The sequence below is a fragment of the Danio rerio genome, chromosome 16 (assembly GCF_049306965.1).
Source record: "Danio rerio strain Tuebingen ecotype United States chromosome 16, GRCz12tu, whole genome shotgun sequence".
NCBI lineage: Eukaryota > Metazoa > Chordata > Actinopteri > Cypriniformes > Danionidae > Danio > Danio rerio.
The window spans coordinates 37,270,192-37,297,204 of record NC_133191.1 but is presented as its reverse complement, the minus strand read 5'-3'; the positions used below and the strand labels follow the sequence as shown (position 1 = coordinate 37,297,204).

Below are 27,013 nucleotides of genomic sequence, written 5' to 3'. Positions count from 1 at the left end.
ATGTATTTTAGAAGTACCGCTAAGCAGCTATAATATCATGCTAATAAGCAACTATAATTAATATGCTACTCATTCATTCATTCATTCATTTTTCTTCAGCTTAGTCTCTTTGTTCATCAGGAATGAACCGCCAACTTATCCAGCATATGTTTTACAAAGTGGATGCCTTTCCGGCTGCAACCCAGTGCTGGGAAACACCCATACACACCTATTCACAAGCATACACTACAGCCAGTTTAGTTTATTCAATTCACCTATAGCGCATGTCTTTGGACTGTTGGGGAATCCGGAGCACCAGGAGGAAACCCACACTATTAAGGGGAGAACATGCAAACTCCACACAGAAATGGCAACTAGCCCAGCCGGGGCTCGAACCAGCGACCTTCTTGCTGTGAGGTGACAGTGCTAACCACTGAGCCACCGTGTCGCCCCTTTTATATGCTACTATAATATTCATTCATTTATTCATTTTCTTGTCAGCTTAGTCCCTTTATTAATCCGGGGTCGCCACAGCGGAATGAACCACCAACTTATCCAGCAAGTTTTTACGCAGCGGATGCCCTTCCAGCCGCAACCCATCTCTGGGAAACACTATAATATTACAAATAATTAAAACTATCATTATTAGTCCAAAAAACATATCAAACATAAAATCTGAACAAACTAACGTAACATCTGAAATAGTAATATTAATAGACTATTATGAGATAGTTTGTAAGTTTAATGCAGACCAAAAATAAAAAGATCAACACTTTATAATAAGTGACCTATTTTGTGTACTGTGCATCTTCAAGTTACAGCATTCCTTCAAAAACTAGGACTTATTTGGTTTCTTCTTGTGAAAAGAGGCTCACCCTTTTCATTTATCCATTCTTTCCCCTGCCCTCATTCAAATCACCAAACATCTGATAACTTTGTCTTTCCCCCCGGAGGCTTCAGTACACACGTCCTGCATTCCTGTCTTGAATTTATGGTTTCACTGTGCCATTTCTATAACATTTTTCTGCATACTTTTTTCAGTGATGCTCGGTTAATAACATTGGTGTTGGGTTTGACAGAAAGACTTAGTGTTAAGGTCCTCTATTTATACTTAGAGTGGTAGTTCACCTAAAAAGAAAACACAAGTCGTCATTTACTCTAAATTATGTTTGAGTTTTATTTTTAATAATCCAACATGCTTTACTGGCGTTTTGGCAAAATAAACAACCTTAATGTTAACATGGAGATGCGCAGCAGCGGTGAATGTTTGTTGATGGTAAATTCATCGACAGAACAATAAAGAAATCCAACACTTGCGACAAAATAGACGGTTATTACTGAGGACCTCTTATCCCCATTACAAAAATAAATAAATAATAGAATGTAGACTATGCGTCCACACTTTTGTATGCTTTCATCTGTTATATTGCGATGTCTGGAAGATATTGCATTTGACAAAAAGCTCAACTTCTCTTTTATAGTCTGTGTCATTATTTTGAATAACTTATTAAGTTAAGTTTGTTGTCTTCAGCTTTTTCATTAGATCATTAGGAGGTTAATGGTTACACCATTTTTCAAAATAACTTTTTTTGTGTCCAGCAGAAACAAGAAAGTCACATGAGGGAAAGTAATTAGTGAAAAAAATATAGGGCTGAGCAATAAAATCGATATCGGTAGGCTATTTATTGATTGAACACCATTGTCAATATCAATAATAAAGTAATAAAATGTTCAGTATGAAGCGCTATTAAAACGTGGCTTCTAAACGTACGTTTTTGACGCAATGCCAATAAGCTTAGGGTGTCAATTTGCCATTTCCAATGGAGGCGCGCGCGCGCGCCGTGCACGACGCGCTTACGAGAGCGACGTGCACGACGCGCGTACGGGAGCAACGTGCACATGGTGTGCAAGCGGCGCGCACGTAACGCACGCGAATTTTCCAGGTACCCTAGTTGAAGGACATTTGAACTTTTCAGAATGCCTTGAGCACTAGAACCAATCTGCTTGACATGGAATATACACATTTCAGTAATAATGGCAGACTTTACCTCAGACAAACACAAAGCACGCGCTCGCCCTTGTCACTTTACATAGATATATACATTAGATGTCGCCTACCCTGTTGTTGTCTACAAGAAGGAATGCATCAATAGACCCGCCATTTTAGTACAGGGTAGCGCTTCTTTGAAATAAATGCGGTACCAAGCTGCAGTGGAGGACTGTGGCCATCCAGAGCCAGAGATATACACACATACACATATATCTATGATCGGGAGTTTTCCCGGAGGTCAGTATGCAAATTTTTTTTTTATTAATTACAAAACTTATAATTTTACATTACTTTTCTACATTGATGAATAAGTGATCAGCGATCGCACAGGCATTCCTGACAAAAAGGTTGTGTTTGTGAGTAACACCACCGGTCCTTCGTCACTCAACCCGCTCCGAGGTGGAACCGAACTGGCAACCCAATTAGGTATGGGAGTCTGTTGCTCCACCAAGGAGGCTAAAGACCATGGCCTCTAGCATTTGTCACTAGAGCACCTTAAGGTCAGAGGAGCGAGGTTTACCTTCACAGCACTTACTAGCTGGCCTCCGTTACATATGAAAATGTACCATCCACCCTCCTTGTTAAATATGATCTAATCCGTGTCCTGAAACCCACCCCCCCCCCAACCTGCTTTAATTTCTCATGACTGAGGGAGCGATTTGTTTGTGATTGAATCTCCGTTATGAGCGACTCCTTTACTTGGCCGACAATAATACAAGTTTGTGACACCACAGCATCTCGTTGTCATATTCCTTTTGCATTGTTTGCTGATTTTATTCAACAAAACTAGCATAAGCCAAGTGTTTTAGTGTGAGTTGGTGCTACTTTGCCCTGATGAATGCAGTAAGTGACTGTATTATCATCAATACGGTTACCTGTTTAGCACAAAAGTTCATAACATACAAAAACATTAAAAAAAACTAAATCTTACCTGAGAAATGTTCTGCCTTTGAGCTTTGTTTTCTTTGTTTGCTCATTACTACACCCGTAGACAGCGCTTAAGTCCATCTTCGTAGAAACAGTCTAAACTAGTGCGGTTGAATGACACTTATCCTGGGAGCACTGTACAAATATGGCGGCGCTATTGACGCATGCTCAGGGTCCCTATGCGATATCTAGTGTATATATCTATGGTCACTTTAAGTGAGAAATAACACACGTGAAAACGAGTGCCGTGTAGCAGCAGTGAGGAGATTGTAAATAAAAACGATTTCGCCAAGTGTTTTTTTTTTCTTGTGCATCCCAGCCACTAACTCCTCACCTGAAAGATTTTTAGCATAGGGGTAATGTAGTCATTTAACTTCACAATTTGTAATGTTGCAATATGCATTTGAATAATCATGGTTACTAGCTCAGATTTGATTATCATAATTAGTTTTGTTTACAGAGTTTGAGGTTTACTGTATCATTATTACTGACCTCTTACAGATGTTGATATACCTTTACCACTGCACACACAATGTAACATTTTATTAATCTTAAATTAAAGTTTAAGAGTCTCTTTAACACGTTTATTTTATTATAAAGAGATCAGATATTTTGTTTGATTATTTTTGTTTTTGACTATTAAAACCGTAATAATGTTAGTAATGCCTTAGCAATGTTGGTAAATTAAAATAAAGTGGTTAAAATATTCAATAATTATCTCTATGGAATGATATGAAACATGACATCGTGATTTTTTTTGCATCATCGCCTAACCCTAAGTATATATTTTATTTTTGGGTGAACTGTCCCTTTAATAGGGCTGACTTGCACTTGAGGGAAAATGGATTTGATGATTTGGTGTCAAATGTGTCTGAATATTTAAAATGAATTAGGTACTACATTGTAAGTCGCAAACACTGTTTAGATGTTTTCGGCAGGTTGTAATTTTAATTCCTCATTAATGGAGATTGATTTTGTCAGAATCTCCTATTTCAGACAGAATTTTATTTATTTAAATGGCTCATTAAGGTAGACAGTGTCATCTTTTTAGTTAGCCGTTATTAAAACCATTACTTTAATGGGAATTCAACTCTAAACCAGACTAAATTTGAGATGAGATCACTGTCGAAAAGGCTGCATAAGATCAAGAATATTATCCATGACGAGCGATGTAAATTCTGTCATCATTTACTCACCCTTTCCTTGTTCCAAACCTGTTTGGGCTTCTTTCTTTAGTTAAACACGTTTAAAAAAAAGATATTTTGAAGAATGTTGTCAATGGCTACTGGTTTTCAGCATTCTTAAAAATATCTCCCTTTTGTTCAACATTAATAAACTCAAACAACTGGTTTGGAAGCACTTGAGGGGAAGTAAATGTAAACTAAATAAAAATAGGCAAAAATACAACAAAATTACACAAGAAAATTTGGTAATTAAAATGAATAAAAAAATAATTGTATACATAAACTATACAGAATTTTTAAATAATTATTTAACTATTTTTATAAAACTAAAACAATATCTCCCTAATCTTCCCATTGTTACACCTTATTTTAAAGTTTAATTCTCACGATTAACAAACCATTCTCCATGACGTTTGCCTCAAACATCTTTTTTTGCTGCTTATTAACAATAGGTAGTAGTTGAGGTACTGAGTTTAATTAGGGATATGGACAGATGAAGATCATGCTAATAAGCAACTATAGTTAATATGCTACTATGACAAAAAATAAGAAGATATTTTGAAGAATGTTATCAATGGCTAACGGTTTCCAACATTCTTCAAAGTATCTTCTTTTTGTTCAACACTAATAAATGCATAAAGGTTTGTAAGCACTTGAGGGGGAGTAAATGGTATACTGAATAAATAAAAAAAGGCCAAAATACAACAAAATGACAATAAAATAAAATAAATTACAAAATAATAACTCTATATATAAACTATACAGAATTTTTAAATAATTATTAAACTACTTTATAAAACTAAAACAATATCTCCTTAATCTTTCATTGTGACATTATTAGGTTTAATTCTCACGATTAACAAACTTTTCACCATGCTTATTAATAAATAGGTAGTAGTCAAATTTAGGTATTGATTTGGCATATAAACAGATTATGATAATGTAGATGTACTTTATAAGTACTAATAACAGCTAATAATATAATAATAGCATGCTAATAAGCAACTATACTTAATTTGCTACTCTTACAAAAAAAGAAGAAATGTTGAAGAATGTTGCTACCGGTTTCCAACATCCTTTAAAATATCTTCTTTTTGTTCAACATCAATAAACTCATAAAGGTTTGAAACCACTTGATGGGGAGTAAATGCTAAACTATCACTCTAATTTGTGTTCTGTCCAAATGTCACCCTGTCAGGTAAATAAATGCAGTGAACAATATTATATGAATGGGAATATGCCACTTTTTGTGATGGCTGTCCGGTTGACCTGCCCGCAGTGATTCAGGGATGAAGACAAGGAGCGTCATTGTTCCATGGAGAAACAAGACAGACAGGTATGACTCACACACATGGATGTTATTGGCATGGGCAGAGGAGAAATATTCCCCAGCCCCACCAAAATATTAAACATCATATTCATTTTCCATTCAAGTTTTTCATTTTTACATGAGGCACACACTGTTAGGCCAAAACATTTTTAATGTGTGGAATATAAGGTTGAGTCAAAGGACACTTTGGGACATTTAAGTTGAACAAAATATCTGAATTTTATAATAAACCAAGTGGAATTTGATAGTTTTTCTTAAACAACTGGTGTCAAGATGATTTTCATTGTGTGCTCAGCAAGAATGGACGTTTTTACAATTAGAAAAATGTATTTTAAAGTTAAATTAATCCTGTTAAAATTTTCAGCTAGTATTTACTTCACACTTTAGAAATGGTTGACCCACATCATCAATAAATAAATGCTTAAATGCTTATTTTTGATGTTCTTTGATAATAATACTGTTTAAATTAATAGCATTTATTTGAAATTTCAGTAATAATGTATTATTTACTATCAATTTAAAGGTGCAATAGAATGCGTTGATCCATTAAGTCTAAATTGTTCTCGTATGTTTAGAATGAAAATGAATCTAGAATGAACAGTTCAGTTTTTACAGTTTTTATAGAATTCACATTTCCCAAATTTAGCGTTTTGGTGAGCTGTAAACAGATAAGATGCTGTTGCATTGACTTGCCCTAAAGCTAATGCCTGTTCTATTTTCAAAATAAGAGTACCACATACAAATAATAAGCTGTATTGAACTTAGAAAATAAGGAAATGTATGTATATGTGTTGTCATTTTACTAAAAAATATTGTGGCACTGTATTTAAGTTTATTAACAATGAAAACAAACAACGGAAGTGGCAAAGGAGAGCAGTAAAGAAAGCTAATCACGGTGATTAGCTGAATCATAGCTGCTCAATTCACTAGCATCACATCGACAGATGAGGGAAATAAAAATACTGTGTTACAATTGGTTGATTATTAAAAATGTTTAAAACTATAGACTACAGTACATACAATTGTGAAGCCTTTTTTCCTCCACTGTACAAAATAATTAAAATATAACTGATTTACCTAACTATTATGACATTTTTTTTAATTGTGAGTTTTTATCTCATAATTCTAATGTTTATCCTTCATTTTATATCCCAGGCTTTTTATATCTCACAGTTTTGATGAAAGTCAAAAGTAGAAAATTCAGAATTGTGGCTTTCTATTTCTCAGAGTATTTTTCCTGTAATTCTGATTTTGTTTAGAAATTATGCAAATATATCTTATAATCCAGTCTTAACTACCAAGTGCGAGTTTATGTGCGAAAAAAAAAAATAGTAAAATTAGAACTTGAGATGACCTTATTTAAATTATTAAGTGGTGAAAATGACCTATCACAGCACTGTACACTATAGTACAAATGAATCGTTTTAAATTGAAGAGTGCATATGCAAAAACCTCTAAATGCTGTCTGAAAGTTTCATTAAAAATGTACATTTTTATCAGGTTCCTATGCGTAGGTTCAGTTATTTCTTTTTTCAATAGGATACATTCTTTTTATGGACTTTAAAATGAAATAACTCGACATAAACATAAGAGTCTGAGAAAAATGCTAATTTTCCTTGAAAATTTTAGAAAACGTCTGAACTTTTCAATTATACATTGCCGTTACTTTACATTTTACATTCCTTACCATTTCCTCACACTCATGTGGGTCTAAACTTTTATGAATTTCTTCTGTTGAACACAAAATGTGATGTTCTGTATGCCCATATAATATATGAAAGTCGAAGGCTAGTTTTTATTCCATCATTATTCAGTATGTCCTCCTTTGTGTCTAACAGAAGAAAGAAACCCAAACCGGTTTGGAACAAGTGGAAGATGAATAAATAATGACGGAACATTCATTTTTGGTTGAACTATCCTTTAAAGAATTCATTTCAAGTGTTTGCGTATATATAAACACTGTATTTGCTTTGTGTTTTTTTCCGTCTGGCGTCCAAAACGTTTTGGGGTCACTGTATCACTTTAGTGGTTCAGAATAACATCACATCTGACACCATTGTTTATTTGTGCCTTGAAATGAGCACTCATGAGCTTTTGCCCTCATTTCTGAAGGCAGCCATATCAAGTTACTGCCTTGCGCCTTTGTGAACACGATTCTGGTGTTTATTAAAATGTTTCATTTAAAGGGATAAATTGCTCAAAATTTAAAATATGGTAAATTTTTGGAAAATTTGGTAAATTTGGAAACCTAAGCACACAGACAAAACAAACACTGGGAGAACATGCAAAACTCTCACAGAAATGCCAACTAACCCAGCTGGGACTCGAACCATCGACCTTCTTGCTATTTTTTTTTTAAATTGTTTTAATTGTTTTAAAACAATTTTTTAATTTTTTTTAATTTTTTAAATTGTTTTAATGGTAACTTCCACGTTTTTTTTTTTTTTTTTACCTAAAATATTGGTTAAATAACAGTCAAATGTCATTCAGTGTAACATATTTATGTAAAAAAAATGTTTTTTAATTATATTTAAAAATGATCGTTTTTACTGACCTTTAAATTATTAAAAACGTCTTGCTGAAAAATGATGGATATTGATAAAGTAAAAAGTTTTGTTGAGACTTTTATTATTTCATCAAAGGATTCTTGTTCTAAATATGCTTGAGAAGAGCTCTGGAATGACATTTTAGTCTGTAAGTCATTACACAAAGCATGAGTCAGAAAAAAAGGCAAAATATAAAATCATAGATTACAGATAACAGTAGATAACAAAATATATTCATATATTCTATGTTACATCATAGGCTAAACAAATGTCACAGCTTGTTGCTTCTTGTCCAAAACAAATCCCAACATGTTCGTGCATGTCTATGTACCCATGCATGACTGTGTTTCTCGTCCTTTTGAAACAAAAACCAACACCTCATCCTAATATTTCAAACCACGGTCTGACAAGTTTCATCCATGACACTGTTTGCAATGGACCAAGACGTTACACACCGTTTTACCAGTGTTTTGCTTCCTTAGTCTTTTAACTAGGCAGGTTTATTTATATCCTCTTTCCTAATGTGAGGGAATAAGTGGAGTGTTATTCCCTGTAGTTCTGCTTCAGATTCATGACAGTATAGTTGCTCCCCTGATGCCTTTCTCAATAGTGTGAGCCAAAAATAAAAGAGGAAACTTGACCTATGTTTCTCTCTGGCACACTGTAATATATCTCTTTTGCTTAAAGGGACAGTTCACTTAAATTATATGATCAAGTCTAAACGATTTGTATGTACAGTCGAAGTCAGAATGATTAGCCCTTCTGTGAATTTTCTTTCCTTTTAAATATTTCCCAAATGATGTTTAACAGAGCAAGGACATGTTCACAGTAAGTCTGATAATATTTTTTCTTCTGGTGAAAGTCTTATTTCGGATAAAATAAAGCAGCTTGTAATTAAAAAAAAAATAAAAAATTTAAGGTCAATATTATTACCCCTTATATATGTTTTAGATAGTCTACAAAACAAACCATCATTACATGATTTGCCTTATTACCCTAACTTGTCTAGATAATCTAATTACTTAAGCCTTTAAATGTCACTTTAAGCTCAATACTACTATCCTAAATTAGTATTGAAAATATTACGTATACTGTCATCATGGCAAGGATAAAATAAATCAGTTATTTTATTTCTATATTTAGAAATGTTCTGAAAAAATCTAAAATCCAACAGAAATTGGAGATTTAAAAAAATTGTCTTTGAGTCTTAATTGTCATTAATTATTGAATGTGGGGGGAAAATAATACTACTGTTTTAAACATGGTATTACTGTGTTCATCCCTTTTTAATAAAAATCTGAAATTGAAAAACCATATTAATATCAAATATGATAATATATCAAATGTTTAACTGATGATAATTGATTGTTGTGTTTGTATTTTTACCAGTACCAGAATTTAATTAAACACGATGGCTAAACACTTGAAAGTTTTTGTGCTAGAATAGAAAACTTCATAGAAATTTTTACTAAAAGTATTTTTGGCACTTAATTTTACATGAATTAAATATGACATGAATATGAAACTTGTAATGTTTATTTCATATTTTTTGTTTAAAAATGGTAAAATATTGGTAACAACAATAAGGTGTATGTTAGTTCATATATTTGCTAACAAATATATGTTTTAAATGCTGTACAAGTATTTTTTATTAGTTCATGTTAATCAATACATTAAATTGTTAACTGCCATTAACTAATAGAACTTTATTTTAAATTGTGACCCATTTTTTATAGATCTCATATAGAACATTTTAGGGAAAATAAATATGTACTTTAATAATCTTAAAACATTTACAAAAGCTTCATTTAGTTACAGTTTAACAGTTTTTTTTTTGACTGTTAAAAATTCATATGGCATTATTGGACTGTAATAAAACAATTACTAGTGTTTTTTTTTGTTTGTTTTTAGTATTTTAGATCGACATAAGCTGTTAATAAAAAGTAAAACTAAATTTCTAATTTTTGCTTTCTCTTTTTTTGCTGAATAAATGTATCAGTTTCTGTGAAATTCTGATAGTCAATAGGAAGTGACACAAAGAAGGCTCGAGAACACACTGGCAAGAGGAGAATTCACCCATCACCCCAACTGTTCAAAGCTGAAGTTGCCAGTTCAGACCTTCTCTCACACTCTTTCAATCGATGAACCAGTAAAGTCTATTAGAACTAGATGCAGATGTAGCATAGAATGATTCACAGCTATAAAACCGTGACCGTGTCAACAAGTCTGTTGCAATCATTTTAACATCACTTCCTAGTAGCACATCTCGTTGATGTTTACAAAAATAAATGACATGGATATGGCATTATGAAAGGAAATAGGATTCGATCTCCAGGGGCAGCATGGGTGGGTTAACAAAACAGCCTTTGTGCGATACCTTTAGTGTCACTGGAAAACAGAGGCCATTGTGCTTTAGAAAGGATCCTTATGGTTCATGTCCTGGAACTGCAATGGATCCATTTCCTCAGATTAAGAGTCAGCGCACATTCAGACCACAATACAGCTACACTCACAGTTTCACCACTGACCACTTAGTCTCATGATGTGATTTAGAAACACACTTTAAGTCAAAATAATCGCTAAAATAGTAGCTAATGCAGTATATTTTGGAGTATACAACTTTAAAAAAAGAGGTAAAAGACATGAAGATGGGTTTTGTGCTTTTTTTAATCTCATGGAAATACATGCCTCCATCCCTGAAAATAGAGTTTTACAATTAACAAGGAGACAGAAAATGTTTTTTAGAGAGCACAGGTCTCACTTTTTTATATAATGTTTTTAGGCACTTGGAATTACAACAGCAAACATTCCTTTTTTAACGACGAAAATAAAATATCTTTGGTCCTTAAAAAAAAAAAAAACAAGAAAAATAGAGGTTGATTGAAACCACAGTCTGAAAAAAAACATATATAGCTTCACAACACAGAACGCAGCTTTCTCTCCCCGCTTACATAACCTGCAACAGTTTAAGTGAATCTATCATGACTTGAGAGAGAGAAAAAAAAACAAAGTGTATTTTTTTTCCTGCTACATGTGAAAAAGATCTTCGCTCACTCTGCAGAACAGAATACGTAAGAATAGGCTCAAATCAGACATACAGCAGTGAACAGTCATTCTAATATATGTCACATTTAGCACAAGAACAATAGAGTGCTACAGTCGAGGCATCAAAACCCGGAAGACAAATTAAATCCATAAATCAGTTTTCTTTTATATATTTGTGGGGTATTTTAATTAATAGGTAAACACCTCAACAAAACTTGAACTATGTAAACTGCACACATATTATCAAAAATAATTTAATTCAAATGACTTATATTTTTGGTAGGGATGCTCTGATCAAGATTTTCACAGCCGATATCGAGTACCGATTACTTGTCATGAGCCGATACTGAATACCGAATCTAATGCTTTATAATGCATTGAGCACATTTTCCCTCTAAGCATGAAGCTTAAGAGTAGATCTCGCCGTACCTAAGAAAATAAATGAAGGATGCTGCATATAAAACCTTAAACATGTCTTTTGTTACCATTTAGGTGTGAACATGTCAAGGCCAGAAGCAGTTTTAGACTGTATAAATTCCTACATGCACAGCACAATTCACATTTACAAAATCCAATTTGTACATCTGTAAACACAATTTATGAATTCACAAAAAAAAATCATAAAAATTTTCGCCAAATGAATTAGATTTGTGTTTATGAATGGTGTTTTGAACTTACGAATTGGATTTGTGTATTTTTAAATCATGTTTTGAATTTACTAATTGTTTTTATGCATTTCTGAATCTTGCTTTGAATTTACGAATTAAATTTGCATTTTTTAAAATCATTTTTTTATATTTACAATTTTGATTTGTGTTTTTTTATCTTTTTTTTAATTTACGAATTGGATTTGTGTAATTTTGAATTTACGAATTGGATTTGTGAATTTTGGAATCATGTTTTAAATTTATAAATTAAATCTGCATTTTGTTTCTTTTTTATTTTTACAAATTTGATTTTTGTATTTTTTTAAATTTACAATTGGATTTGTGTAATTTTTAAATGTCTTTTGAATTTTCAAATTTGATTTGTCTATTTTTGAATCATGTTTTAAATTAATAAATTAAATTTGTGTATTTTTGAATCTTGTTCTGTATTCATGAATTGGATTTTGTAAATGTGAATTGTGTTGTATGATCTTTATTTTGTAAATATATTATTGTTGAGACTGATCTGGCCCCATATATAAACAGCCAATAGACTGTATAAACGGGTCGCACCACATCTGTATTTTAGCTGCTGTGACGCGAGCACATCGATCGCCACATTCATCGTTTACCTTCTCATTGTGTTGTGTCTGCTGTAGGCCATGTATAATATACGGGTGTGCACGTGCGTCTTCCTCTGATTGTAAACTCATAAACCAACACCTGCGATCGTTTCATGAGATCTCCCAGATTGGGGAGTACCGATTGAATCTTAGGCCGATCGATCGGAGCATCTCTAATGTTTGGCTGTGACATTGTCATACAAAGCATTTAAAGAATGAGAAGGTAACCAGTGGTGAGAATAAGTCTTCCCAATTTTGACGCTGTCCCAAGAATGCTCTATTGACATTGTTTAAAAAAATAAAAGCTCCTCCAGAAAATCCCTTTTTTTGAGTTTGGAAAAAACGTTTTATATTCACTTGCTTGCATATCATCTCCAGCACATGGGGATGTACGAGAACGGATGTCGACTGTGTCAGTTACAGGGCAGCCATGTCGGATAGGAACTACTGCAAGTGTGAACCAGCGGCTGCACGTGAGCAATGTAGTAGTTACTGAAGTTGATGTCTCGCACGTACGGTGCCGGCTGGTAATAACATGTGACGTTGGTAACTGTAGGGATGGCGTTCTGTTCGGCGAGCACCCTTAGCGCCAGCATTGAGATAAGGTTTAAAGTCTGCCGTCGCTCGTGTCCCATTAAGCATACAGTACTCTCATTGACCACGTGGTACAACGTGACCAAACAGTCATACCGTTTGTGCTCCATTCCGGCAAAGTGATTCTGTAGGTACGCCTCCAGTTTTCGCTGCTGCTCCCCGATGTCTGGAAAGTCAATGAAGAACCGAGAGCACATGTACCGCTGGAGCGATTTCATCTCCGATTCGGAAGTGGGACGGAATCCTCGCACTAAAAGGTGGCAGTATTTTAAGAGGCCGCCTCCGCGAATTTCTTCAGGGTTTCGTGTAGCGATGGCCTTGTTGCACAGATGGCCAAGAGCTTCCTCGAAGTTCCCATACATACTCTCGCCCAAAACTGTAGGGTGGAAACACTCCGACATGGGCGTCTCCGAACAACGGTCGAACAGAAGAAGAGAGTCCAAAACAATCTGGAAGGAGTCCACGCTGAACTCAAACTGCCGTCTTAGAGAGTCCACGAACTTGAGCTCGACGTTCTTGCCTGTGTTATTGGAAAGCGAGATGAGGCTCCAGCGGTCGGTGTCGTTGCACACCTTCACCAGTTTCTGCACGTAAGCCTCTTTCAGAGTCAGTGCTGAGATTCGCTCTTTGCTGACGCCTTCAGGTAGGAAGTCCAGCAGGCTGTCGAGAACCACGTCCTTCACCACACGGAAAGCCTGGTCATCTGACAGAGAAACACCAAAAATCAGGTCCAAGTCTTTGTATCCGAGGCCCGTGTCCTGGTGCAGAACGTGACTGGCAGCTGAACCGTTCAGCCTAACATCTCGAACCGTGATTCCTCGCTCTTCCAAACGTGCTCGAACCACCTGGAGGAACAGTGATATAGATTAGAGATGTGCCGATACTGAATGTTTTACACTGTTTTTTACATTTAAAGTTAATTTAACAATAACTTCAAGTAAATGTTTTAAACTGCGCTAACATTTCTGATGTATCCTCTGACAATCTGAAACTGAATTCCATTTTACATATAATGTTGTCATGCCTAAATTAATTTAATTTAATTCACAAAAAATCTTGTGTTGACAATTCTGCATCAGATTGCTGTTAATAGCGATATAAGAACAAGCATTAGCAGAACATTAGTTTATTTTTCACTTTTGTGGTCTATGAAGAAAAAAAAATCATATGGCATTTAGAGCAACACTAGTGTAAGTAAATAATGACAGCATTTTCTTTTTTTGGTGAGCTATCCCATTAAACACAAAGCACCGCCTTGGTTGAGCATTTTGAGGTTACTTTGTTCTGCCACCGCTGCTATTAGATAATTACCTTGTTAGCTAAAAAGCCTAATAAGACGTAATTGCTAGGCTTCAGTGTTGCGTAGCACATCAGCTCTTTGTGGATTACAGAAATTGCACAGATTTATACATTTATGCCTCGTCCCAATGAGAGTCACAGTTAGTCTACAGTGAGTAATCGACAAAACATCAGTTCACTTCAGATTTTGTCTCTTTGTTAGTGTGACTTCAAGCTGATGTGATGTGGAATACTGACAGCATATGATATGACATATCAGCATAATAGAGTACAGCCCATTTTGAAAATGAACATTTGGTCCATTTCTCTGTGAATATAGTTAATGTATTTTGGTGCATTTCAACAAAACAGATTTATTAAACAGATATATTTTTTCAAATTATATTTTAGTCACCAAACATATTGAGAAATTGAAAGATAAAACAATTAAATTCAAGAAAAATGTTGCAGAAAAAATACAAACTACAAATTAAAACTACATTTTCAATTTTTATTTTGTTAGATGAGCTTCAGATTTGGCTCCAGTACTGACTACTCTAATGTATATGCACAATATATTGTTGAATAGCTTCCTTTTAAAAATATGAATTTAAAAGAGAGATTCGTGAGGGGTTTACTTCTATATGCTCAGCACTGTGTACACACAATAAAATCTGATTTACTCAACAGTCTTTAGCACTGAATTAATTTATTAGCAAAATAAAAGTTATTATATTGGCCATATATGCAATATATATTATCCATGTGCATTGGCCAAATGTGAAGTCTGCACCAAATTCAATTTACAAATGTGATCTTATATAAAATATTAAATAAAATTTAATTAGTGTAACATATTTATGTAAAAATTTATGAACATAGTTGGTTTAAGAATAAGTGATCCTATAAATGTATGTATTATATTTTTCATTATTAAAAACAATCAAAATCTAGTGCTTTAAAGGATAGCAGTAAAGTATAAAATGATTTAAAATGACAACATTATAGTTGTAGGACGAACAAGATTGTTTACTATATATCTACTGTTACATTAAATGAGATGAAGAACACCTTCTATTACATAACAAATAAATACATTTAGAGCTGTATTATGTTTTTTAAGTTGATGTGTGAACCCCATTTTTAATTTCTGACCGATTTACACTTCATTTAGTACTATACATTACTTTTTAAACTATTAATCATTTCCAACATGTTCCTATAGGGTATATGCAGAAGGACTTTTAATTTTTGCGTAACCTGGGTCAAAAGCTTTCGATGAACTGCATGCTGTTACAAAATCGGCATGTTTGAGGTCTATTTTCTTTAAAAACCAGCGATCTTCCTTGCCTTATTGAAATACGATATAAAGTAGGTCTCAAAATGTACAAGAAGCTCTGCATTAAATGACATTCTTTCCCACCATGTCTTTAAAATATGAGCCTTCATTTTACCCCAATATTTTCAATGGAGTTTCTGCGCAGGCCTGCTGTTCCTGATGGCATGTGCTTTTCCTCTCGTTTTATGCTTGAACAACTACATGAACATGAACGCTGAAGTCTATTTAACTGATTATATTTTAATTACATTACAACATCAATGCTGTAAAAGGAATCGTATAAACCTTGAAAAGAAAACGTAACATTAACCGTTCACTGGAAGTTTATCGGTATGAAAAGAAACACTAGTTGTGCATATACCCTATTAGCTATGTGTTCAAGAGACTGAGCTGAAGTAGATTGTAAAGTCTAGGGTTAATCTGTTTATATGGAGTGTGCAGAGACTGACAGTAATGCATCCACAGAGACTCACTTGGGAACACACACCACTGTGTACAGCTGCACAAAACACTCACTCAATACAGGAAACTACTGAGGCAGCTGTAACACTTCACACGAAGATCTAATAAATCTCCAATGATAAACGAGGAACACATTCATAAATGCCTAATTCAGTAAAGACAAAAACATTGATTTTGGCAGAGGCCGCTTTTCATCCACGCCAAGCTATTTATATTGTCTTGCAACTATTCCGAGATTAAAACATGCTTAAATCAAATTCATTATGCCCATCCTGAACGCAGATAACCTTCATTTTCCACAGCTCTGTGAGATTAGTGTCAATCAGATCACCTGCCCTCACTCCTGTCAATCACATCATTAGCCAGCTATTTTTAACATTGGGTCAGACTGCAGCAATTGACCAAGTGAACGCAGTGCAGCTATGCACGTCTGTAAAACATCATCAGTCAGGCCAGCAGTGGAATTAATCAAGCTGAACGGCATTACAGTCGATTTATAAAGAGGGTGTGATTTATTTAAACAAAGAAGTGTTTACTTTAATAAAAGACTAATGTAGGAACATCAATCAAGCGAGAGACAAATAGAAAGTAAAAGGTTTTTGAATTCCCACTGAATCGATCTGCAGTGCAAGCGAATAGTGCCAAATCAGTGTTTTAAAACCTACATGTTATGGTCCAACTGTACATCACACTCTACACTACCTGACAAAAGTCTTGTCATTGATCTCAGTTGTAAGAGCAACAAATAATAAGTTGACATCTAGTTGATCATATGGAAAAGTGGCAGACGGTAGTTTTATTTATGAAACTCGTTCCCAATTATCACAAATGCTGCAGAAGACCTATTGGAACCCGCATAGACCCAATATTGTCACAGAAATCAGTCAAGTATGGTGAAGAAAAACTCTTGGTTTAGGATTACATTCGGTATGAGGGTGTGCAAGAGATCTGCAGAGTAGATTCCAACATCAACAGCCTGAGATATCAAGACATTTTTGCTGCCCATTACATTACAAAGCACAGGAGAGGGCAAATTATTCAGCAGGATAGCGCTCCTTCTCATACTTCAGCCTCTACATTAAAGTTCTTGAGAGCAAAGAAGGTCAAAGTGCTCCAGGATTGGCCAACCAAGTCACCAGACATAAACATTATTGAGAATGTCTAGGCATAAGACGAAGGAAGAGGCATTGAAGATGAATACAAAGAATCTTGATGAACTCTGGAGTCCTGCAAGAACACTATCTTTGCCATTCCAGATTACTTTATTAATAAGTTATTTGAGTCATTGCAGAGATGTATGGATGCAGTTGTCCAAGCTCATGGGAGTCATACACAATATTAATTCACATAATATTCACATAATATTAATTTTCCACTGCACCATGACTTCATATTCTATATTGAACATTATTTCTGTTAAGTGACAAGACTTTAGTCTAAGCAAAGTCAGACTTTACTGTCCTAATGAAATAATTAAAAGTCAAGGCATGATCAAATTTTATTTTGGTAAAATAAGTGTAATCTAGAGGCCTTTCATATAAGCAACTTCTGAAACCAAATGATCAACTAGAAGTCAAGTTATTATTTGTTGTTCCTAAAACTAAGCGACAAGACTTTTGTCAGGTAGTGTACATATGCTATCAAAACCTACATGATACGGTCCAACTCACAGTCAAAAGCACAAGGTGCAAATAAGCAATCATGACCACATGATGATGACTGAATAATAATGACCACAGCCACAAAGTTCATGTAATGAGACGGTGCCATGGCAAATCATTAGTGTTAGAAAAACAGCGAACAAGCAGCCATCTTTTGTCAATTTTGCAATGCCACGTGGAGGCCGTGTAATAAAACATCAAAGTAGTTTTTTACAGGTTTTCCATTAAATCTAATAGGCATCCTAGTTGGCTTTTATTGAGAGGACGTTGCTATCTGTTCTAACCCTAGCAGATGGACTATTATAAAACCGAGATTGACCATTCATTACTGTACACTCCATGTGGAGCACGACCGGATCAAAGGAAGAGAAACTGTCAGATTCCACAGTTTCATATCCGTGTAATTAGAACCAATCTTAGGCCAGTTTTCAAGATCTAAAGCACGTCGCTGTATAAAGCTTTCACAGAATTTGAGAACACTGAAATAAAAGATGTCAGATGTAGATATGATTGACAGACAATCTCTCTTCCATATGGGAAGCGTGATTTTCTATTCGACTGTGAGAGAATTCACCCCTTAAGCACTTCAAACAAACCCTCTCTTGTTGGGTGAAGCTATACTGAAGGAAGCGATCTGGAGAAAAAGATCAATATCTGCCTGCATGTGTAGATGCAAGCCCACACTGCTTGCGTATGAGAACAAGAAATCTTTTCATTGAGGAGAGGGGCATTGATGCTGGTTATCATAGCACTAACTCCAGCAGTGTAACGTTGCATGGGATTAGGGTCGGTAATGAGTCACACTCTGTGCAGGATTCGTGAGAATGTCCAAGTCATTAACAAGTCACTTAAATTTGCCAAGTGCACAGTTTTCTGTATCTGCTGGAGGGCCAAAGGCTAAGAATGTTTTGCTTATCCTTGGGGGGTTGAGACATTACACCAATAGCTGGCCTTGTAGTGGCAGGTCAGACTGCTCACAAAATAAATCAAATTTCAGTACAACATGTTGCAATTTTGTTACTTTATTGTTAAGATTTATCACGTAAAATGAAGTTGAAGTTTTATCAACCATGAACTTACATTTATGGAACAGAACAATGCCTTCTAAGTAGTTATTGATGATTTTTAGTTTGCAGTTAACTAGAATCAGAAATACACATTTTTATCTGAAAAATGTAAATCAAGATTTTAATATTTATTCCTGTGTTACTAATACTACAAATGTAACCAGTACACGGTGAAACCCAACAGTCAACTTTATCAAATGAAATAAGTGTAGTTAACTCAATTTACTGAAAGTTACTCGTTATTACTCATTTGAAATGAGTTTTGAACTCAGTGTTGAAGGTGATGAGTTAATTAAATACCTCATAACTTCAACTTAAATGGAGTAAGTTCACAGTACTCATGTAGATTAGTTTTCTTTTTCTTTTTTGCTCAAATTGTTTTTTGTGTACTCAAATGGAGTGATTTCACAGTACTCATTAGGATTAGTTTTTAAACTTAAATGGTTTGTTGCCATCAGTTTCCTCAAACGGTTTGAGTTACCATAACTTTTTGGGTTTTACAGTGTATATATTCCGAGCAGACTGAATTTGATGAACATTGTCATTCAGATATTAACAATTCAATTTAACTCAGTTTCTTTTTTCTTTTAAACTGGTATCTCACCATTGAGTTTTAGTATCCTACTTATAGTTCCTATATGTATAAGTAGCAACTCCAGCTACTTAAACACATGCACTTTTATCCCTATACTTTAATACTATTTATATGAGACTGTAAAATAAATCACAGTTACTGTGTTTAAAATTGCTTTTGTCTTTAATCGCTTAATGAAAATTCAGATTTCAGCAGATTTAAAATATATATTAATAAAATCACATTTAAACAATAAAACGCATTATAGTGTTTAAAAGTTAAGTATATTCATTCAGTAGTAGAATCTCTGAAATACATGCCAATGGCTGTCAGTAACTTAGAAATAAATACTATTAAGAAAAGTTGCATGATAAGTAGGTTGGTTAAAATTGCAATAGGCACCGGCTACAACCGGAATAGTCCGAATAGCTATCATGTCACATGTAGTGACCAGTAGCAGCAAGAACTCTGATATTAATTGCTACTGGAACATTAAGTACTGTATAATTACCAATAACTAGTAAACCTGCTATGAGAAATACGACCGTCTTATAATTGGTAAAGTATGTAAGAGTAGCCTTTGCTCGTTTCAAAACATGTACTTAGTACTGGTATTAAGAATAAAAACTAAAATTTCAATAATAAAAACGTCATGAAGTAGCATTAATAGCCTCAAAGGGAAACTTTTTAACCAAATGTAGTAGTGCAGAGAAAGAGTTGGGAGATGCGCTTTCATATTTACCTGAACAATCTGTCGCGGCTGCACCGAAAGCGTCGGGAAGTTTCCACGTCCGTGAACTGGAACCGTCTCTCCGAGAATAGAGTCCAAACGTTGCACCTGCTCCCAAGACAACACACAAAACCGCCGACACTGCTCTGTCGCATCACCGGAGGACATGGCGATGGAAAGAACAACCAGCTTTAAAAAAAAATCTCAAAAACTTCTGTTCGTCTTCCGCGCAGATGTCGCTCTCTTTCCAGCAGATGAACTTCCTACGCAGATCCGAAATGTGAAAAGCTGAGTTGTTACACAGTTGCTCTCTTTATCAGATATATAGCCTATAAATGGACGCGGTTCGTGAGGTCATCCAGTTGCGCTCCTGATTCACTATTTCCAATTCATGCACATCCAACTGAGAAGGTGAAATGATACAGTTATGCTGGAAACTACCATCTGAATGGGATTTATAGCTATGCGATTTGCATACTGGCGTCTTATTGGTTGAATGCTGAGGCTCATGAATAATTACACAGCATTCTTGGATCGGATTGGCGGAGGCGTGCCATTCTCATCCCAGTAAACACACAGCAGCGCTAAGACTGTGATCATAATGCCTCACATTTGAAGAGGAGCCAAAAACAAAAGAACATAATCATTAAAATATTTGGTGTTACTCTTGTCATCTGTATATGTTTGCCGTACATGTGGGGTGAACAAGAGAAGTCGTGTTTTGGTGTCAACATCAAATCAAACTCGCATATTAAATACACGCGTCTCCCGTTTCAAATATGTTCTATATAATATATTATGTTTACTAATTAAAACATGAATGAATGTCATCACACCAAGTTTTATTGCTGTTTTTGACTACTTAAAACGTATGTGTGTGTGTGTGTGTGTGTATGTATATATATATATATATATATATATATATATATATATATATATATATATATATATATATATATATATATATATATATATATATAACCTTTATGTTTAGTCATTTAGCAGATATGCTTTTGTCCAAAGTGACTTTCCGTACAATTAAGAAATTCACCAGAAAGCAATACATACGAGAAGTGTTATTATTTAAAGTCACTTGTTTGTGCTCAGATAATTTTTATTTTGAGAGAGAGACTCTGTTGGAGCAGTACTGTGAGGAATGGGCACTGACGGTCAACCTGGACAAAACCAAAGTCATGGTGTTCCAGAAGAAGGCCAGATCTCAGGGACACAAATATCAATTCACATACAGAGGAGAAACTCTAGAGCATTGTAGCAGTTACTCATACCTGGGCATCCAGATTTCTGCCTCTGGGGGCTTCAATCTCGCTGTCAAGACCCTGAGCGAGAGGGCTCGCAGAGCATTCTATGCCATAAAATCACGCTTTGGCCAATTACAGTTACCAACTAAAACATGGATTAAATTATATCACGCTATTATCAAACCTATATTACTATATGGGAGTGAAATTTGGACACCAGTATTAAAATTAGAAAATTGGAATAAAAGTTTAATTGAACGAACACAATTAGAATTTGCTAAAAGCATATTACATATTCACAGAAACACGTCTAACATTGCCTGCAGGGCTGAACTGGGTTTATACCCGCTAAATTTGGAGATTCAGAAACGAGCTGTTCAGTTCTGGCTGCACCTGCATCAGTCGGACCCCCAGTCTGTCCAATATAAAGCCCTTCTGGCTAATGAAAAACCTACAGTGTCTCATCCTCTAAACACACTGGTATCTGAGCTACTGGAAAAAACACAAACCGAACCCGTCCCCAAACAAAACCTTCACAAACAAATTGACAAAACATTAAAATATAACTATGATGAAAAACTGAAAACTGAACTCAACCTCCAGACTAAACTTAAATGTTATTCGGCCCTAAATAGAACCACACAGTTGGCAAATTATTTATCATTAAAACAATTAAAAGAAAAGCACATTCTTTCTAAATATCGCCTCTGTGATCATGACCTAGAAATAGAAAAAGGCAGACATAAAAAATCCTGGACTCCTGAGGAAAAGAGAATATGTCAACAGTGTGACACAAACCAAATAGAGGATGAGACACACTTCCTTCTGTTTTGCCCCAAATACAGCACGACTAGAGAAATATTTTCCCCCCAATTTGAAACATTGATCAATTCATTTTTTAATTTAAATGACTCAGAAAAACTTTACCATATACTCGGAGAGGACGAATTGACATTTGAACTGGCTGCAAAATATGTATATACCCTACACACCATAAGAAATGGTTAATGTAAATTTGTGTCTTATTTAAATAATTTAAACTTTTTACTATTATTATTATTATATTTATCAAATGTATTGTTTTTTTTTTTTGTCATTATATCTTATTTGTATTACTATTAATTATTATTTTCAATGGTTTTAATATGTTTCATATTTGAAATGCTTTGGCAATACTGTATTTAATGTCATGCCAATAAAGCAACTTGAACTGAACTGAACTGAGAGAGAGAGAGAGAGAGAGAGAGAGAGAGAGAGAGAGAGAGAGAGAGAGAGAGAGAGAGAGAGAGAGAGAATACGAGACCAGCCAAAACCAGCTATGTCCAGCTTAAACCAGGCTAGTCAAGCTGGTCATTTTTAGCTTGACCAGCTAAGACCAGGCTGGAAATGACTGGAAACGGCTGGAAACAACCCTTCTAAAACCAGTCTGGTCGACCAGTCTAGGTTGGATTTTTCAGCAGGGGTATTTTATACTCTTGGTAAACTAAACTAAATCATATTCATCCAATTAAATATTGTCCGGCCGACATCTCCCATAACTGTCAGTCAACAAATGCAGATTTGGGCTTTGCGCATCTCTGTTCAGGTATATCCGCCAATAGCGTGTGCACCAATAATATCCATAAGCGCTGCGCATTCACGAGACGTGCACGAGAGTCACAGTCGCGGCAAAATCAAATGCTGAATTGGAACTTTTTAAACTCCTAAATAAATATTGGAGTTACTTTTGCAAGCATGTTGGAAAGATGACACCATGGCTTAAGTATTTCTCTTAGAAAGGTAAAGTTATTTTTTAAAACTATTTTAGCTGACATGAACTAGTGGGTTGTCTGCTGTCGTGCAGCAGTGTGCGCGTGTTCGTGATTTCAGGAGGCGTGGCTAATATGCTAACCGCTAATATGCTAACCGATAAGTATTTTGGCAGATCACCTATTGCACCTTTAATTTTATCCCAGGAATTTCTGTACTAGCCTGGCGCTAATGACAGCGCCTGCAACGGTCTTTCATCTCTTCTTACACTTTAACTACCAAATGGATGCTTAAGTCGATTTTACAGAATATATTTGAATCACATAACAACATCGATGCTGTAAAAAAACCTTATGAAATTAGTCACATAATGGTCACATAAAACTTTCACCAGAAGTTCATCATTGGCTCAGTAGCTGTGCATATAGCCCATTTAGCCAATGCAATTCTGTACAAAATTTAAAGAATTTCTCTCTACTCCACAATAATAAAGAAAATACCATAAACTCCGTAAGTAAAGAGGACACATCTTAACAAAGGATTGTTGTAAGAAACTAAATCTGATTCAAACATCTTTTTGAATACAGCTGGATACCTCAATTTCTACAGATGAAAATAAATATGCAACTACTGTTTGAACAAACAGCTCACTACTATACTGGAACAAGATAGTCAGTAATGCATAATATTAACAGTACATCTGTACGGAACCCTAAAGAAATCATCTGTCCACAATGGCTTTATTTAGCTACGCACAGAGTATGAAAAATCTGTTACGCACAACTCTGCAGCGTGGCATTTGTGGATGACTCACAGTTCGCAAGCTGTTGATCAGCCTTTGGGGCAACAGCAGCGGGGTGGGTTAGTCATGATAGATTAGTGTGTGTGTGATCAGAGAGCTGAACCGCATACCATTTCGACAGGGGAGGTCCTGAAGGCGTGTGATGTCAACCAGTTTCAGTTCCCCCGGCAACAGCATCCCCCGTCGCCAGGCAGCAGGGAAGAGGGAGCCCTCATCAGTGTGCTGAGCAGGTGGTGATATGAGACACCTGCGTCATACGCCTAAAAATAACTCGCCTTGAGGTAGCAGAGCATTGTTGCATCTGACAATCCATTGCTGGAGTGATTTAAACCGGGTTCACGCTACAGTTTTGCCCACTATTTGGTCTTTAGGAACAAATTTGGAAAAGACTATGGTAAAGTCTGTCGGTTAATGGCTGTTGTGATCAGATTTTTCCCTCCGACAAGATTTGAGAAACTTTCCTGCTGTTTAACTTAACTACGACCACCATCAAATCAAAACCAATAGCAGTTCTGATCATGATGACGCAATTACGACAACGTCACCTCCGAGAAAATGATGAAAACCATTCGTTCATGTCAATGATACTAAATTAACGTATTAATTATAGATGTTATAGATGGAAAAGGAGCATTTGTATGCTACTGAAAGGGTTATAAAATGGAGAGAGTTTGCTCTAGAAATTTCAGATACATTGCCTTGTTCATGAGTGCAGAGTACATGGGGGATCTGTTTCAAATTCTGATACATCATGTACGACTTTTTATTTCATTTTGATTAATGACCAGTCAACAGATACAACCACGTGAAAATTTAGGACACCCTATGAAAGCTTGAGTATTTGTTTTTTTTTATATTTTATTCTTAAAACTAAACTTTAACAATATTGAAAGATTAAGGTAATATAACTGAACAATTAAAACTTAAAAAAGTACATTTAATTCTACAAAAAAAAAAAAAAAAAAAAGTTAAGGGCACCCTCAAATTTATTAACACTTAAAATAGCTCAAATCACAGACAAGTGATCATCATCAAACATCAAGGCCAAACTGAAGTTTGCCAGAGAGAATATCCACAAAAACCAAGCTGTTAGCCGTTGAATGTGAGGTAAGTGAAGCCAGCAGTGATGCTTACCTTTCTGTCTATGTGGTCCTGGTGATGGGGAAACTATAGTAGGCAAAGAAGCCATCAGTGGGCAACCAGGTGAGATACAGGGCTCCAGAAATAATTTTGTTGCCCATTCGAAATATTAAAGTAGACACACAAAATTGCTCTCCAATATTGCCGTGGACTATTGCTTTACAAATTGCTCCATGTATCATAAGGTTACAAAGCATTGTCATTCAGGTGAGACATTAAACTGAGGAATCTCTGTGGTCATTAAAAATCCCATGGCCAAGTTGTAAAGAGTAGGAGTGTAACCCTCAGTGTCCCGACCAAATTCCCCTAATTAGCCCTTTACCATAGAACTGTGTTTCTCAACTACGTTTCTGGGGGACCACAAGCTCTGCACTTTTTCCATTGCTGCATCCCAACATGCATAATATCCATCCTAAATAGTATTTAAAAATAAAATGAGTATGTCCCAAATCGTAGTATGTTGATAAGAGTATGCCAAAAGTGCCCGGATGGTTAACTATTTCCAGTAAAAATTCAAAGTGTAAAAGCATCCATATTCTAACTGCTGATATTGCCCAAAATACATTGCATGTTGGACGGGAATTTGATCAGAACTACAAATGCGTGTGAAAAGTGTAAATCAACTACAAACATGGCAGACGTGCGAGACCAACCGTCAAGTAGGCTTCTGTAAAGATGTTTGTATGGCTGTTATTTAAAATCTATCCCACATGAAAATATTTAAATCTCATTTCCTTTATTGCAGTGCATTTGTGACAACGTGAACTTCTATAAAGATGTAGTTGGACATTACCTTCAAAAAGCAGAATTATCCAAACACCTGAGGAGATTTCTCTGCATGAAAGACTTGTGAATGGGAGATTATCCTGCTGCTGCTTCTCCAATAAGGTAGGCAATTAAATATGAAAGAAATGGGGATGATGTGTGGATGATTAACAGGGCTCACTAAGCAACATAACAATCTGTTAACGAGGAAGTAGTGTCTCAAAGCTTGCATACTCAAAAGTGTATATTTTTCCTTCACAAAAAAGTACATACTTTGAGCGTTGTAAGTATGCAAATTGGGATGCAGCACATGTTTCATTAACACACCTGATTCAGATCATCAGCTCATTAGCAGAGACTGAAAGACCTGTTATGGGTGTGACAAAGGAGACATCTAAAACATGCAGTGTTGATAGTCCTCCAGGAACGTGGTTGAGAAATACTGCCATCCACACTTATTCGGATGAATTTAAAAAACAGTGCTTTCATCAACAATTGCTCAGCATCAACTCTATAACATTCAGTTGTTTCCCAAAAGTTGGTTATCCACACAAAAATTTTTGAAAGCACTTTTCCTGTATTTCACATCCGTTTAGATGTAAGACGCTAGACTGACCTGCATCATTTTTGTAATTTTTGTCTATTTACTTTACTTTGAAACATCACTGTAATATGTTGAGGAAACGCACGTTTAAAATTGGTCGACAATAAGTCGTTGATAAGAGTAAAACGAGTATAAAGATGAAAACGCAAGCAAGAATATAGAATGGAAGAAATGCCAAAACAACAGTTCTCAGTAAAAATGCGCTGTCCTTTGAAGAAAAACTATCTGGAGCATGTGCAAAATGACATAAATCTTTAACAATGCGGTCAAAACGGAGAACATCCAAAATAACACAACAACACAATATCATTCGCCATTTTAGCTGAATTAGTCACAATGCTAAAAATGCGGAATAGATTTTGGAAAGTCTCCGTTTTCACTATACACAACATGAGACAGGAAAAATGTTGTTTTTAATTTTTCCAAGTTGGATAGAGTTTTAAAAAAGGTACTTTTTAGCCTCAAAACACAACACAGGCTGCGTCTGAAATCGCCTACTATTCAGTGGGTTCTGCATTTGAATTTGAATGTACTACGCGATCATTAGAAAAGTACGTTCTATACAGTATGAATGCGAGTAGAATGAATGGAACTAGGATGCACTACATCCGCTGTTTTGTCATGATGACAGGCCCTTCCTGTGTCAGTGGCGTTGCTT

The 27,013-nt window shown here is 35.2% G+C and overlaps 1 protein-coding gene and 1 long non-coding RNA gene across 4 annotated transcripts in view; one reads left to right on the top strand and one right to left on the bottom strand.

The window, feature by feature from the left end:
* LOC141378236 (uncharacterized) overlaps window positions 1–27,013 on the top strand; it is a 65,055-nt gene that overhangs the window by 7,980 nt on the left and 30,062 nt on the right. The window contains exons 3-4 of one of the 3 annotated variants that reach the window (XR_012392242.1): window positions 5,339–5,476; window positions 25,732–25,874. This is a non-coding gene — a long non-coding RNA (uncharacterized lncRNA). Of the gene's footprint in view, window positions 1–5,338; window positions 5,477–22,914; window positions 23,075–23,912; window positions 24,077–25,731; window positions 25,875–27,013 lie in introns of those variants that run through there. The other 2 variants (XR_012392243.1, XR_012392244.1) reach the window with 2 other exon arrangements.
* Window positions 10,752–20,446, bottom strand: tent5ba (terminal nucleotidyltransferase 5ba). The gene is made up of 2 exons (NM_001077806.1): window positions 20,049–20,446; window positions 10,752–13,770 (listed from the first exon to the last, which is right to left on the bottom strand). The coding sequence occupies exons 1-2, from the start codon at window positions 20,202–20,204 to the stop codon at window positions 12,745–12,747; spliced, it is 1,182 nt and encodes a 393-aa protein (NP_001071274.1). The 5' UTR covers window positions 20,205–20,446; the 3' UTR covers window positions 10,752–12,744.